Raw genomic sequence first — 13512 nt, forward strand, 5'->3', positions numbered from 1 at the left:
ACTGGCCAGATGTGCTTTTGCAAGTTAGACTGATGTTCGTGTTAATTTCTGCAGAAGTAGGACCTAGCCTTGATCTTGGAGAACTTTAGCTGAGAGTTACAATTTTAATAGAAGCCAACATGTTAGATCAACTGCAACCATTCCCAGTTAATTTCCAAGGACAAATGATGGTTGCCTTTAAATCCCCAGTTTTGGAAATTTAGCGAGGCAGAACCCAGGACACTTCTCTCACATGATCCTGCCCATCTACTCTGTATCCTCTCAATATCACAGCACTTGGGAAGGAGCCTTCTCTGTTAGACTGATAGACTGACTTTTTCACTTCTGAGTTTCAGACAGGCCAAAGCACTTTGTGTGGCTGAGGTTATAGTTTGATCAGTGTTGTAGTGGTGTTGCTGCTGTTTTTAATGCTACAACTTATATTACTCTTAAAAACATTCTTCACAGTTGTTGTATGTTCTTTTTAATAACATTAACTGCTGCTCTGAATATCTTGTATTAAATTATAAATATTTCCAATACATTCATTTTTCATACCACACCAGCAATTCTCCTTGCAACAATATGGCAATTACCAGAAGTTAACATGAATTTGTCAAGAATTAGTCTTCCGGACTAACCTTATTATTTCCTAATTTCCTAATAGATTGTGGGAATGCTATAGTCATAATATATCTTGATTTCAACAAAACATTGACAAAGTATCCCATGACATTCTAATTTGCTATATAGTTAACTGGACAATAACACGGATACATGGTTGGCTGGAAAATTGTACTCAAAAACTAATCACCAATGGTTCTTTCTCAAATCTAGTGGCATGCCACAATATTCATTTTGTACCCTCTCTCCCACAATATTTTTTATTACTGACTTGGATGAGTTGGGGGAGGGAAATGCTTATCAGATTTGCAGATGACACAAACAAAAATGAGTGTGATAGCTAATGCTCTAGAAGATGGAAATAAAATTTGAAACAATCTTGACAAGTTAAAGAAACAGTCTGAAAGGAACGGAATGAAATTTAACAGAAACAAATGTAAAGTTCTTTATTTAAACAATCCAAAAAAATGCACAGATGAAGGATGGGGGATAGTTGGCTAGGTAACAGCACTTGAAAAAAGTTCTTGGAATAGTAGTTGATCACAAGCCTAATATGAGCCAGCAGGGTGATATGGCTACAAAAAAGGCCAATAAAATTTTAGGCTGTATCAACCAAAACCTAATTTCTAAATCACAAAAAGTATTTTCCATTGATCAGACCCCACCTTGGAGATGCTCTATCTTGTTCTGAGCAGCACCCTTCAAGAAGGGTTCAAGGAAACAAGATCAGGCTCAGAGACAGACAATGAAGATGAGCGGGGACTAGAAATTAAGCTGATCGAAGAGACTGAAGAAGCTGGGAATGTTTAATCTTGAAAAGAGATGGCTGGAGGCAGGTGGGGTGGGGGAGATGTGTATGAAAGTAGTTTTCAAATGCCTGAAAGGATGTCACACAGAGGAAGGCCAAGACCTGCTTTCTCTCATCCCAGAATCCAGAACCCAGAATAATGGATTTAAGTTAGGAGAAGGAAAGTTCTGGTTGAAGGTCAGGAAAAACAAAATTCCCTAAGAGAGCAGTTCTCAGAAATGTGGGGGGCTCCCTTTGGTTGGCTGGGTTCAAGAGGGGGACAGATGACCATCTTTTAGGAATACTTCCATTTGGATTCTTATATTGAACAAGGTGTTGGAGTTGACAGCGTAAAGGGTCCCTTTCACCTCTGGGATTATGTGAAACAGGAATCCCTCCAACATCAGCCCGATCCCCTTCTATGCTAAACCCAGATGCTGTGGTTGCTACTTCTGAACCATCCAGGTATTGCTCACATGGATGCTGAGCCCATTTGAAGAGGCCAAGGATTCCACCCAACACAGAAGTAGCATGGAATACAAGAGACTCAAACTTGGTAACAACATTTAGTAACATTATAACCTGAGTAGAATTCTCCCATTTGCATATCTACCAGCTTCCTATTAGTTTTTATTTTTAATGGGAAAGACTGGGACTTATTCTATTAAAATATATTTGTGACATCTATTTGCATCAATAATATCAGAATTTTCTGACAACAACTGCCCACAACGATCCCTCCAAGCACAAGTTTGTATGATGAGAATGAATCAAATTTCCACCAACCTCCCTTTCCCCATTCCACTTACAAAGGAAGAGTTTGGAGTTATTTTATTTCTCCCTTCACCCTGTCTTGTATTATCTAAAATAACAATCTAAATGGGGTTAATGTTAACTGGAATTTGTCTGATGTTATGGTTAAACTTTGTTTTTTTTCATCTAAACTGAATCGGGGGTGTGCAACATTTCTGCAGTAAATAAATATTTATAACAATAATATTAATGCAATAAAGATTATTTAAAAATATTGCAGGAGTTGATTCTCTCTCACATCTAATCTCTAACAGATATTGCATTTTTGCCCTCTAATGGAGTAAGAGATTTCCTTCCTCAGTTGGTTCTTAAATTACTTACCAGAATGTGGAGACCTGTATCGGAAGTCCTCTTTGGTTAGTAGCAAGAGAGCTTTGCCATTCATCTCAAAGGTATTGCTGTCGATGGGTCTGAGGGAGAACTCCTTCTCCGCCCACTTCAGCCACTGAGCCACATCATCCCTGCTCCAGTAAATGGGTTGCAAACCTGTAGAGAAATCAACAGAACGATGTCATCAGGAAGACACTTATATTCCCTTGGTGGAGGCAAGCAAGGTCCATAGATGGGGAGAAGTGTGGGTAATGAAATTAGTATTTCAAAACCACAAATATGCATATATGTGCACTAAGTTAGAGAAGCTAGAACTCATGGTTTTGAAATATACAGGTCTTCTGATATTGACCGCAACACAGATACTGTGGATATTAAGCTCTTCCACTTTGCTACTTCCTGAAAAATATATTTTTTCTGGAGTACAACATATTTCTGGAAATACAACCTTCTACCTAGGCACTGAGCAAGATCAAGGAAGGTGTCCTGTACTCTCATAATCCGCCAGGATAAAGAGAATTTGTCACTCTGTCCGTAGGCCTGTCTTAGGACCACAGGCTTCACCCTCAGAGGATGGAGGGGATGAGTGCCTTGCTTTCAACTGTGGGAAAAGAAATAGAATCTTTACGGACGACCCATAGTTAAGAACGGAGCCTACTGTAGCAAAATCCGAGTTAAATACACAATGGTTTGAGTTCATTACACAATACTACTTATACAGTATTATACAATAATACTGTTCCAGCTTACACATAAATTTGACTTAAGGACAGACCTTGGGAACGGAATTCGTTCTTAAACTAGCTGTATATGACTACAGCTGGATCACAAGATCAAAACTAATTTTTCTGACTTTTTGAACACAAATGAAATATCTAGATAAATATATCCTCTATCAACACAATCGCTTGCTGCTTTTTAACCAATTGGGATCCTATAATGGCACCTTAACCAAACCAGAGCACATGGTCAGACAGGGTTTTCTTGAAATCCACAAGAAGGGTGCAGTTCTGAAAGACCAGGACCCTGAGTGCCTGGACCAGAAAAGCATCTCCATGATGTGTCTTTAATAGTGAAGTCATCTGCTGAAATGAGAGGATGAAGGATCTATTCAGATTGTGGAGACATCATCTGTGGTATCACCTTCAGGCTTTACAGACTGAAGCAATGGGAAACAATGTTGGTGAAGTGTTGAGCTTCAGGGTTTAGTGACCGTGGTCTAGACAACACATTTCCTGATGTTTCACCAGCAACTGTGGTTGGCATCTTCAGAAGCAGGGTGATCTGCTATGTTGACCAAGGCAACTGAGCAGGGGCTGACTTGGCTCCTGTCTTTATAGCCAGGCATCAAGAATCTGTTGTCTAGACCAACATTGCCCAACAGATACTGGCTGTGAAAGCCTATACCAGTATAACACTGGTGAAAGTCAACTTCCTCTTCTCTTAACACCTGTCCATCATATTACTAATACCTAGCAAAAAAGGGTTTTGTTGCTGTCTTATTTAGTAAAATCATCTCCATGTTAAGCTTGGCTCCTAGTGACCACATGAGACATCCATGCAAGTAGCTGGCAGGGCCAACCTCTGGGACATTTCTGCAACATCCCTTGGATATCTGGAGGTTTTCCATCCAAATACAAACCAGGTCCCATCAATCTCAGTCAACTATAAGTCAAGTCTCCTTTGAGCTGAACATAATTCCTGAATGCCCACGTGGCATCTTTGATAAAGATGTGTAAATGCTTAGACATGGTGTTTCTCTGAGATGTTTTTCTGACTTCCCAGTCAAGCTTAAAGCTAATCTTAGGAGGAAAAAAGGGAGTGTAACTTCCTCTTAAGAGACCTTTCCTGGACTCAGAGGGGCTAGAGAAACGCTCGGCCTCTAAGCTTTTCTAAAGTTTGCAGTGAGCTATTTCCCCCCCTGATCTTACTGTTAATGTCCCTCAATTCTTTATTACTTCCCTTCCCATCCAATCCGTCCATGCCTCAGGCAAAAAATAAAATCATTTCTCATTGAACTGACGGATATGGACAGACTGAGGTTGCACACCTCCTTCTAGCTATGAGACCAGACAAAGAATTAAAGTGTAAGGAGAAGGCATCCACAGGGGGTCAAAAAAGTCAAGATGGCAGCCACAACTGCACTATCCAAGCCCTCTCCCTTTTTCATGTGCATCCCAACTGTCGTCTTGACTTCTTTTATACCCCCTGCAGATGTCCTTGCTCAAATGGGAGGGAGGGAGGGAGGGAGGGAGGGAGGGAGGGAGGGAGGAAGGAAAGAGGGAGGGAGGGAGGGAGGGAGGGAGGGAAGGAAGGAAGGAAGGAAGGAAGGAAGGAAGGAAGGAAGGAAGGAAGGAAGGAAGGAAGGACTTTCCCTGATGCAGGGAGGGAGGGAGGGAGGGAGGAAGGAAGGAAGGAAGGAAGGAAGGAAGGAGAGAGCAAAAATGAGCTGAGATGCTTCGGGGCATGGAGATGGTGATTGACAGAACATTTCAACAAGCGGGTGGTAGAATGGAGAGTTTGGGTGGAAAACTAGATACCTGCACACACGCACACATGGCAAATCCTGCACATCACAAACAGGGAGGAAAAACATCTTGATGCTAATTACAGCCTCCAAACTCCGCTGAGCCACGCAACCTTGGCAAAAACATGCCAGCTTTGGAATCAGAGCTAGAAAGGGTAGCCACGGGGGCATTCAGAACAGAAGGTTGGAGTAAAGGAAAGTGGGCTAGTTTGCCTGCCTGGTAATTCCAAACTAGGAATCAACTTTCAGGACCGTGACAGCCATCATAGACTGCTAACAGAAAAAGGGCTGAGGTTGTCGGTGTTGTTGTTTCCAAATGTTCAGAACTACAATCCCCGGCCTGTATTTTATTCTCTTCAACATCATGAGGGTTAGAAACGTATTTTTAAAAATGCATGCATTCCAATGTTTTAGTTAAAGGGTTCCCCCCCCCCATACTTAGATTTCCTTTCTTTAACTAAATTTTTTTTTTTTAAATAATATCAACCATGAATAACAGACATATAGAAAGAATAGGGGAGTAAAATATAATTAATAAGATACAAATAAGTAAAACATGGGGTCTCAAATGTCACAAAGCTTACAGTTTTTCAATACATCATTAAGTTACTTGCAAAGTTACAAATGGGTTATGCCACTTTTTAAAGGAAGAACTAAAAATCACTATTATACTTTGATAAGCATGCCCACTCTGCCAGATCTCACTGGGTGGGTGGAAACATCATGTGGGGAAGGGGTTTAACCAGGCCCTTGAACTGCACTGCCAGCCAAGGCAGCTACAGACAAGTGGGGTCACATGGGCGTAAGAAGACCTGCCCATCACTGCCCGTACTGCTACATTCTGGACCAGCTGTAGTTTCTGAGTGGTCTTCAAGGGCAGCTCCATGTAGAGTACATTGCAATAGTCCAATCACGAGGTGACCAAGGCATGAGTGATGGTTCAGGAAAGGTGCCACTTTGCAAGGCCCTCTTGGCCATTGCTACCACCTGCTCCTTGAGCAGAGCTATCAGTCCAAGACAACCCTGAAGTGGTGAACTAGCGTTGAAGTGCAACCCCATCAAAGACCAGTGGTGAAAACATCCCCAACCCAGGAGATCCAAATATCCATAACCACTCAGTTTTGTCAGGAAGAGCCTGAGTCTGTTCCTCCCCATCCAGACACTGGGTCAGTAACTCAACAGCTTCACTTGACTGGCCTGGGATCTGACGGATGACCTCGCCCAGAGGCTTCATGATAAAAAGGAGGGGAGACAGGATTGAGCCCTGTGGCACCCCAGAAATGAGGAGCTGCAGGCACAACTTCTCCCCCAACACACTGATTGAGACTGGCCATAGAGAAAGGAGAACCACCGCCACATGGGGCGTCCCATTCCCAAACCTGGCAGCTGGTCTGGAAGGACCCAGAAAGACATTGAAAGCCCCTGAGAGATCAAGGACCATGCACGTCAAGAGATCAAGAGCCATGCTGACTCTTTACTGCTGTTTGGCCTAAGCCCAACTGAAAGAAGTCCAAATGAACTGTCTCCTTCAGAATCAGGCCAACCACCTTCTCAACTACCTTCCCTTAAATTGTCCAGGATTGCTGGGTCCAGTGACAGCGTCTTGAAGAGGGGGTCACATCACCACCTCCTTTGAGGTTGAGGGGAAGACTCCCTCTCTCAAGAAAGCAAATTCCCAATGAAGCTGTTTGCCCAATGAAGCTGTTTGATTGGCTAACTTATCCTCCCAATTACCTACTCTGCCAAGTTCTACTCATGATTAATCCCAAGATTTTCTCATTATTCTCCAGGCTCCATATCTACCGTCGACTACCACCAGATTCCTCCAGGACCTATCTGAAGCTTCCAGTGAGAAATGATTGTGGACGGATGTGGAGAGACCACTGTCTGGAACACTAGCTGGAAGGCATATTCTTGCTGGTGTTATCTCCTTGGATCAAAGGGAGATCATGAGATAACCCACTTGCACTCTGGATGGCTATTCCCCATGGGTAAACTACAGAAACAGAAGTTTTTGCAGTCAGCTCAGAGGTTGAGCAGCTGGGAGTCCTGGGATTCCATCTACGCTCACAGCTGTGGTGTAATCTATACGGACATTAAGCCTTGCCATCCTCATTTCTTAACCACTTTCAGAAATAATTAATCTACAGATATAGAGAGATTTCCTTTGCAGCAAAGACAAGATTCCTTACAGTGAGTTAAACCTTCTTTTGGGATTACAAAAAGAGGGAGGGGGAGAGAGAGAGAGACCTTAAGGATTTAAAGATTTAAGAATTTTTTTGCAGAAAGTTTAACACAGAGAAGATTTAAGAAAGTTTCAAGAAGGATAAAGGGGAGAGTCACTTTTCTATTTTCATTATTTTTACTTTTGACAAAAGTGCTTTGGTATAAATTTGCACTAAGCCAGGTAAAGAAACCAGACCTTTGTGGGAATGCTTTTTGTTTATTGTTAAATAGCGCATTTAACTGGCAGATTCTTCATAACAAAAGATAAGGTAATGAACTGGACTTTGATGTTTTGTTGCCATGGTGATGTGGTGCATATTGTGGCTTGAAGTTACGGAGACCCATTCAAATGAAAATGTTGAAGCCACAGTAAAATAAAAAGGGAGGAAAAGAGAGGCTTGCCTTGAGATATTTTCGCTTTTGGATTACAATATATAATGGCAACTACTAGAAAAATGACAAGAGAGGGTAGGAAGGGATCGCTAGAGCAACCTGCAGAAAAAACAATTACACCAGATTTGGTTCAGAAATTATTTGAACAAATAGAAAATAAATTGGAAGCTTTTGAAAAAAAGAATGAAAAGTTGAGAGGGGAGAAGATGTTAAAAAGATGTTAAAAAGTTCTATAAAGCAAATATCTGAAGAGGTAAAACAAATTAATGGTAAAGTGGAAATTTCAGAGAGTAAGACATAAGTTATAGATGGAGAGTCAGAAAGAGAATTAGATAATTTGGCTTTATTGAAACTGAGAAAGAATTTTGTTTGAGATTTAGAGCTGTTCCAGAGGTTCCAGATGACGATATTAGAGAATGGATTATTAAAGACTTGGCAAATGTTCTGGATTGGGAAGAGGAAGATATGAAGTCAGGAATTGATAAAGTTTATAGAATAAATTCCAGATTTGCTAGAACAAGAAATGTCCCAAGATTGGTGTACTTTGAAAGTATTGGTGTACTTTGAAAGTATTTTGGTGTACTTTCTTAGAAGGAAGACAAGGGATCCAGTTCTACAACAGCATTTTAATACAAGATTGAAGATTGGTAATACAGATTGAATTGTTTTGAAAGAGATTCCTATTAGAATTTTACATAAGAGAAAAGAATACACCTTCTTGGCTGAAAAATTAAAACAGAAAAAGATCCCATTTCGAATGGGATAAGTTGGAAAGTATGATTTTTACTTTTAAACAGCAGAGATTTAGACTGAATTCTGTTCAGAAGGCAAGAGAATTTTTAGAAATATTTAAAGGAGAATTGGAGGAGATGCAAATCGATATCTCAGAGGAAACTACACAAAAATCCCAAGAGATGCAACAGGAACTGGAAAAACACAATACTGAATTAGGTGCTATAGGTATAGACTTTTCTAAATTTTTGGCCTGATTATGGATTACAAATGTTTAACATGGAATATAAATGGAGCAAATGCTCCTCAAAAAAGAAAAAAATAAAATAAGACATTATTTGCCTACAAGAGATTCATATTAGGAAAAAAGATACAAAATATTTGACTTATAAAACTTTAGGCGAAGAATTTATTTCAGCAGATATTAAAAAGAAAAATGAGTTGTTTTGTATATAAATTCTCAACTATATGCAAAACTTATATTGACTGATGAACATGGCAGATTTTTTGGGGTAGAAGTTAATTTATATGGGGTTAAGACTATGGTGTTGGGAATCTATGCCCCAAATGAGGATAAATTGCTTACAGACAACTTACAGAGAGATTAATAGACTTAAGAAAGCTGGTGTTTGATGGGGGGTTGGAATGGAGTGATTTCCCCGCAACTGACAGGACTTGTGAGAAAAATATTAAAATTACTGAAGGTAAATTACCAAAAGTCTTTTTTGTTTTGATGGACAATTTAGGGTTGGTTGATATATGGAGACAGAAAAATGGCAGTTCAAGAGAGTATATTATTTTTCAAAAAGACAAAAATCTTTTTCAAGAATAGACATGATTTGGATTTCAAGAGACTTAGCTACTAATGTTTCTAAAGTAGAGATTTTACCAAAGACATTTTCAGTAAAGTACAATTGATACCAGAGGCTTTTCTTTTGGGACTAATGGACAGATAGCTAAAAAAAAGACATGGAATTTTGTTTTTATATGTGACAACTGCAGCAAGACTATTATTGTCTCAAAAGTGGAAAGGTTTGACACTGCCCACAATGGAGGAATGGTTGGTGAAGATGATGGAACTTGCAGAGATGGCCAAATTGACTTCCTTGATCAGAGAAAAGACAATATCTACATTTATGGCTGACTGGAAACCCCTTACAGACTTTTTGCACGAAACAGGGAAAAAATGCACTTAAGATTTGTGGTTTTGATTATCTAGAAAAAAACTAGATAATAGAAAAAAGTTAACTTTTCTTTTTGTAACCGTAGAGTAAGAGATAACTTTGTAATCATACTTTTATTTGTGCAAAGAAAATCGGAAGCTTCTTCTTTCTATTTCTTTTTATCTTTCTTCCTGCACCTTTTGCTTTTTTTCTTTTTTCTCTTTCTTTACTCTATATTAGATTTTGTTAGTTTTTATCTTCTCTTTAAATTTTTTTTAATAAAAGTTATATATATTACAAAAGAAGATTCCTTCAGGCCATATCTATTGTATCATAATTTCTGTTTGAACCCACAGATCCCAAAGCTGATTCTCGACCTGACCTTCTTTATTTGCTTTTGACACTGTACAATTTCAATTTCAATTTTAATTTCACATTTTCAATTTCAATTTTACATTTTTAATTTCTGGTCTGTGTGTATGCATCTTAATTCCACTGCTGAACAGACAGGTATCCGTGAGTGATGTACGTGTGTCAAAAAAAGTCAAGATGGCACCTCTGACTTTCAACTGAAGACCCGCCCCTTTTTTATGTGCATGTGAAAAAAGAGGGTGGGTCTTCAATCCAGGTGCTGAATGCCATCTTAACTTTTTTAATCCCCCCCCCCCCGACACTCCTGGGAGTTGTTTTTTCTTTCTCCGCTGGACATTTCTCTTAATTTGGATACCTTAAAATCTGAATTACGTTCTTCCTGTAGAGATGCATGAGATGATGTCATGCTAAATGAAATCAACAAGAAGCGAGTAACATTTCTCACTCTCCCTTTCTCTTTTCAGAAAGGACCTCATTTAAAAGACCTAAGAAAAGCCTATTGATTTTTTTTAAAAAGCTTCGGAGCCTTTAGATGAAGAAATAAATCTTCCCAACTCCTGGGCAGAGCTTCCTGGAAGCGTGTCGGCCCCGTTCTGGAACTAGACTGAAAATCCTGCTCCATCAACCCTCCCAGCTGCTGACATAACCCAGAGCACTTGCTGAACATCTTCCAACTTTCTTCCTGAAACCAAATAAAATGAATTGGACCTGTGTTGGGGCTTCATCTCCTCCTCCACTACATAGTTAAAAAAAGGGAAACAACACCCGCTGTGCAATAATTAAGCATCTCTTAGAAGAATCCAGATTTCCAAAATGAACACAACACATACAGTCCCAGTTCTGTGGCAGAAACAATCCTGCTTCAGATGCTTTTTATATGAAGATGGAGCTGAGCTGAGTCCTGCAGAGCCCCAAGTACAGGTGTGGAGCGGATGCACAGAATCCCAGAACTGTGGAGTTGGAAGGGTCCTCAAAGATCTTCCAGTCCAACCCTCTGCAGGAGAAACAATTCCACCACCACTAAGAGGTGGCTGTCCAGCCTTTACTTAAAAACCTCCGGAGACAGAGAGCCCACAGCCTCCATAGGCAGGCTTGTTCAGATCATCAGGAAGTGTTTTCCTTATATTTAAGAAAGAAACCTAGGTAGCTGCAACTTACACCTGTTATTTCTGGCCCTAGTTTCTGTGGCCATGGAAAAGAGTTCGTGGCCATCTTCCCATGGAATCCACCGGCACAGAAGCTGTGGGTCTGCCTCACTGGGGGCTGGAAACAAATGCCTTGTGATTGGTGTGATCTAAAAATCGACAATATGCAGAGAGCCAGTTTGGTGTCATGGTTAAGGCGCCAGGCTAAGAACTGGGAGACGGTGAGTTCCAGTCTCACTTTAGGCACAAAGCCAGTTGGGTGACTTTGGGCCGGTCCCTCCCTCTCAGCCCTGGGAAGGAGGGGGCCAGGGCAAACCACTCCCAAAAATGTTGCCAAGAAAACCGCACGGACTTGTCCAGGCAGTCGCCGGGAGTCAAGATGAACTCAAAGGCAGGCATAAACAAACAACTAACAAAAGCAGCAGCGACAACGTCATGCCACTGGGCTCTTCTGCACTCCTTGTTCGATGCAATTAACGCTAGCTGCCTATTTGCTAGGATTAGGGCTCTTTTTTCCTTCCTGGCATTTTTCCTGCAGGTGCAGGGTCCGCTTTTCGGATCAACCGACTATTGATCCATTGGTTGCGATGCCCAAGGCTGATGTCGGGGGCTGAGAGAGAGGGACTGGCCCAAAGTCACCCTGCCGGCTTTCGTGCCACAGGCGGGACTAGAACTCACCATCTCCTGGTTTCTAGCTTGGTGCCTTCACCACGAGACCAAACAGGCTCTCTTAGGGCTACCCTAGCTAGGCTGGAGAAGTCCAGATGACCCACTCCATGACAGCAAAAGGATACAGAAATTCCTAAATCGTGGCTGCCACTTAGTGATTGATTGATTGATTGACTGATTATGTGACATCAACTCAGTACTATTAGTGGCCACACAGATTTTCTCCAGGGGAATCTGTCCCCAACCTGGTCCTTCAGATCTTCCAACAGTGGAGACCTTTCCCAAGGTCTTCCTGATTACTCTACCAAGTGCTAGTCGGTGGCATATTTCTAGGCTCCTTTACTGCTGACAGTCAATTCTAAAAGGCAGAAGCTATCTACCACCTCGATATCTTCACTGTTGGTTCTCTGTCTGATTGGTGTATCTGTTTTCATTAGTTTGATCTTCTTTATATTTAACCTCGATCCCATTTTTTCACTGTGCTCCTTGACTTCCATTACTAGAGCTTGTCGATCATTTTCAGCTATCAGGGTAGTATCATCAACATGGCTCAAATTATTGGTATTTCTTCCTCCAGTTTTAGAACCATGGTTATCTTGTTCCAATCCATCCTCCCTCAAGATATATTCTACATATGGGTTGAATAAATAAGGGTAAAGTCTGGTGTCATTCCTTTGTCAACCTGGAACCAATCTCTTTCGTCATGTTCCATCTGGACTGTAGCCTCCTGACACATGTGCAGATTTCACATGAGGACAATGAGATGTCCTGGGACTCTCATTTTTCCAAGCACATTCCATAGCTTGACACGACTGATATGATCCATCTTCTCTACAGTTTTCTATAATCAATGAAACACAGCAGGACTTGGAGGGGATACTTAATACTCATCTGAATTTTTGCTCTATTTAAGATCAGGATTTGCCCAAATTGCTTTTGCAGCTGGAAATGCTTCGTGGCACAGATGCAAAACCCAAGATGGAAAAAAGAGGCAGCAGCAAAAAAGTCCAACCCTGAATCTTAAAATAATGTTCAACTGCCTGCAAAAGTTCACTTCGTAGTCCTCTTTTCCAACTTCCCATTTTCAGTAAACGAGGCAGAGGATCGACCTGAAGCAAGATACGCTAAGCCGAAGGCCAACGGACCGATCGACGGGGGTTCCCCTTGACCTACTTTGTGTAGTCTCGCCCCATAAGGTAGGCCAGTCCCACCGAGGCCGAGAAAACAGTTGCTTCTCTGCCATCGCTTTTTAAAAGGTGACGTTTTAGGCCAGGGACTTCCCGCTGTCAGCCTTTGCCAGAAAAAAGAAATAGGCCAGTGGAATGGGGAAATGAAAAAGATAACAAAAATAAGGAAGGAGGAAATGATAAAGGCATTCGCTGCAAGAAAGAGAGTGGAAAAAACCTCAGCAACATCAAGGCCAAGAGGAGTCAGGAAGAAAGTTGTTAGGTGTGGCCTCTCCGATACACAACGGCAGTGCAGAAACACCTTTGGGCCAGTCCATCAGAAGGGAAGCTCCTAGAAAAGCCTCCTTCAAGGGAAGAGCAACTCCTGAGGTTGCTTTCCTGGCAACACGATGGCAGTCGTTTGCCATCACCTTCTTCTGGGGTCCTCTGGTGGTCTCCCATCCCATTAGTATCGGCTCTGACTTGGCCCAGCTTTTTCAAGCCTGGGTCAAATAAATGCTGCTGCTTGTCTCCCTTCTCAATTTCACAGAGCAGAGTCTCTCTCTGCCGAGCTACGCAAACAGGA

At 41.3% G+C, this 13512-nt stretch overlaps 1 protein-coding gene across 1 annotated transcript in view; it reads right to left on the bottom strand.

Moving 5' to 3' along the window:
- The window catches only part of ETV6 (ETS variant transcription factor 6), a 112163-nt gene that overhangs the window by 25237 nt on the left and 73414 nt on the right, over nt 1–13512 (bottom strand). The window contains exon 3 of the mRNA XM_088147124.1: nt 2525–2689. Within this exon, the coding sequence (XP_088003250.1) occupies nt 2525–2689 (165 nt within the window). The remainder of the gene's footprint in view (nt 1–2524; nt 2690–13512) is intronic.

Source organism: Python bivittatus, unplaced genomic scaffold, assembly GCF_059951505.1.
Source record: "Python bivittatus isolate LINGU-HERP-01145 unplaced genomic scaffold, Pbiv_v1 ctg000010_np1212, whole genome shotgun sequence".
Lineage (NCBI taxonomy): Eukaryota > Metazoa > Chordata > Lepidosauria > Squamata > Pythonidae > Python > Python bivittatus.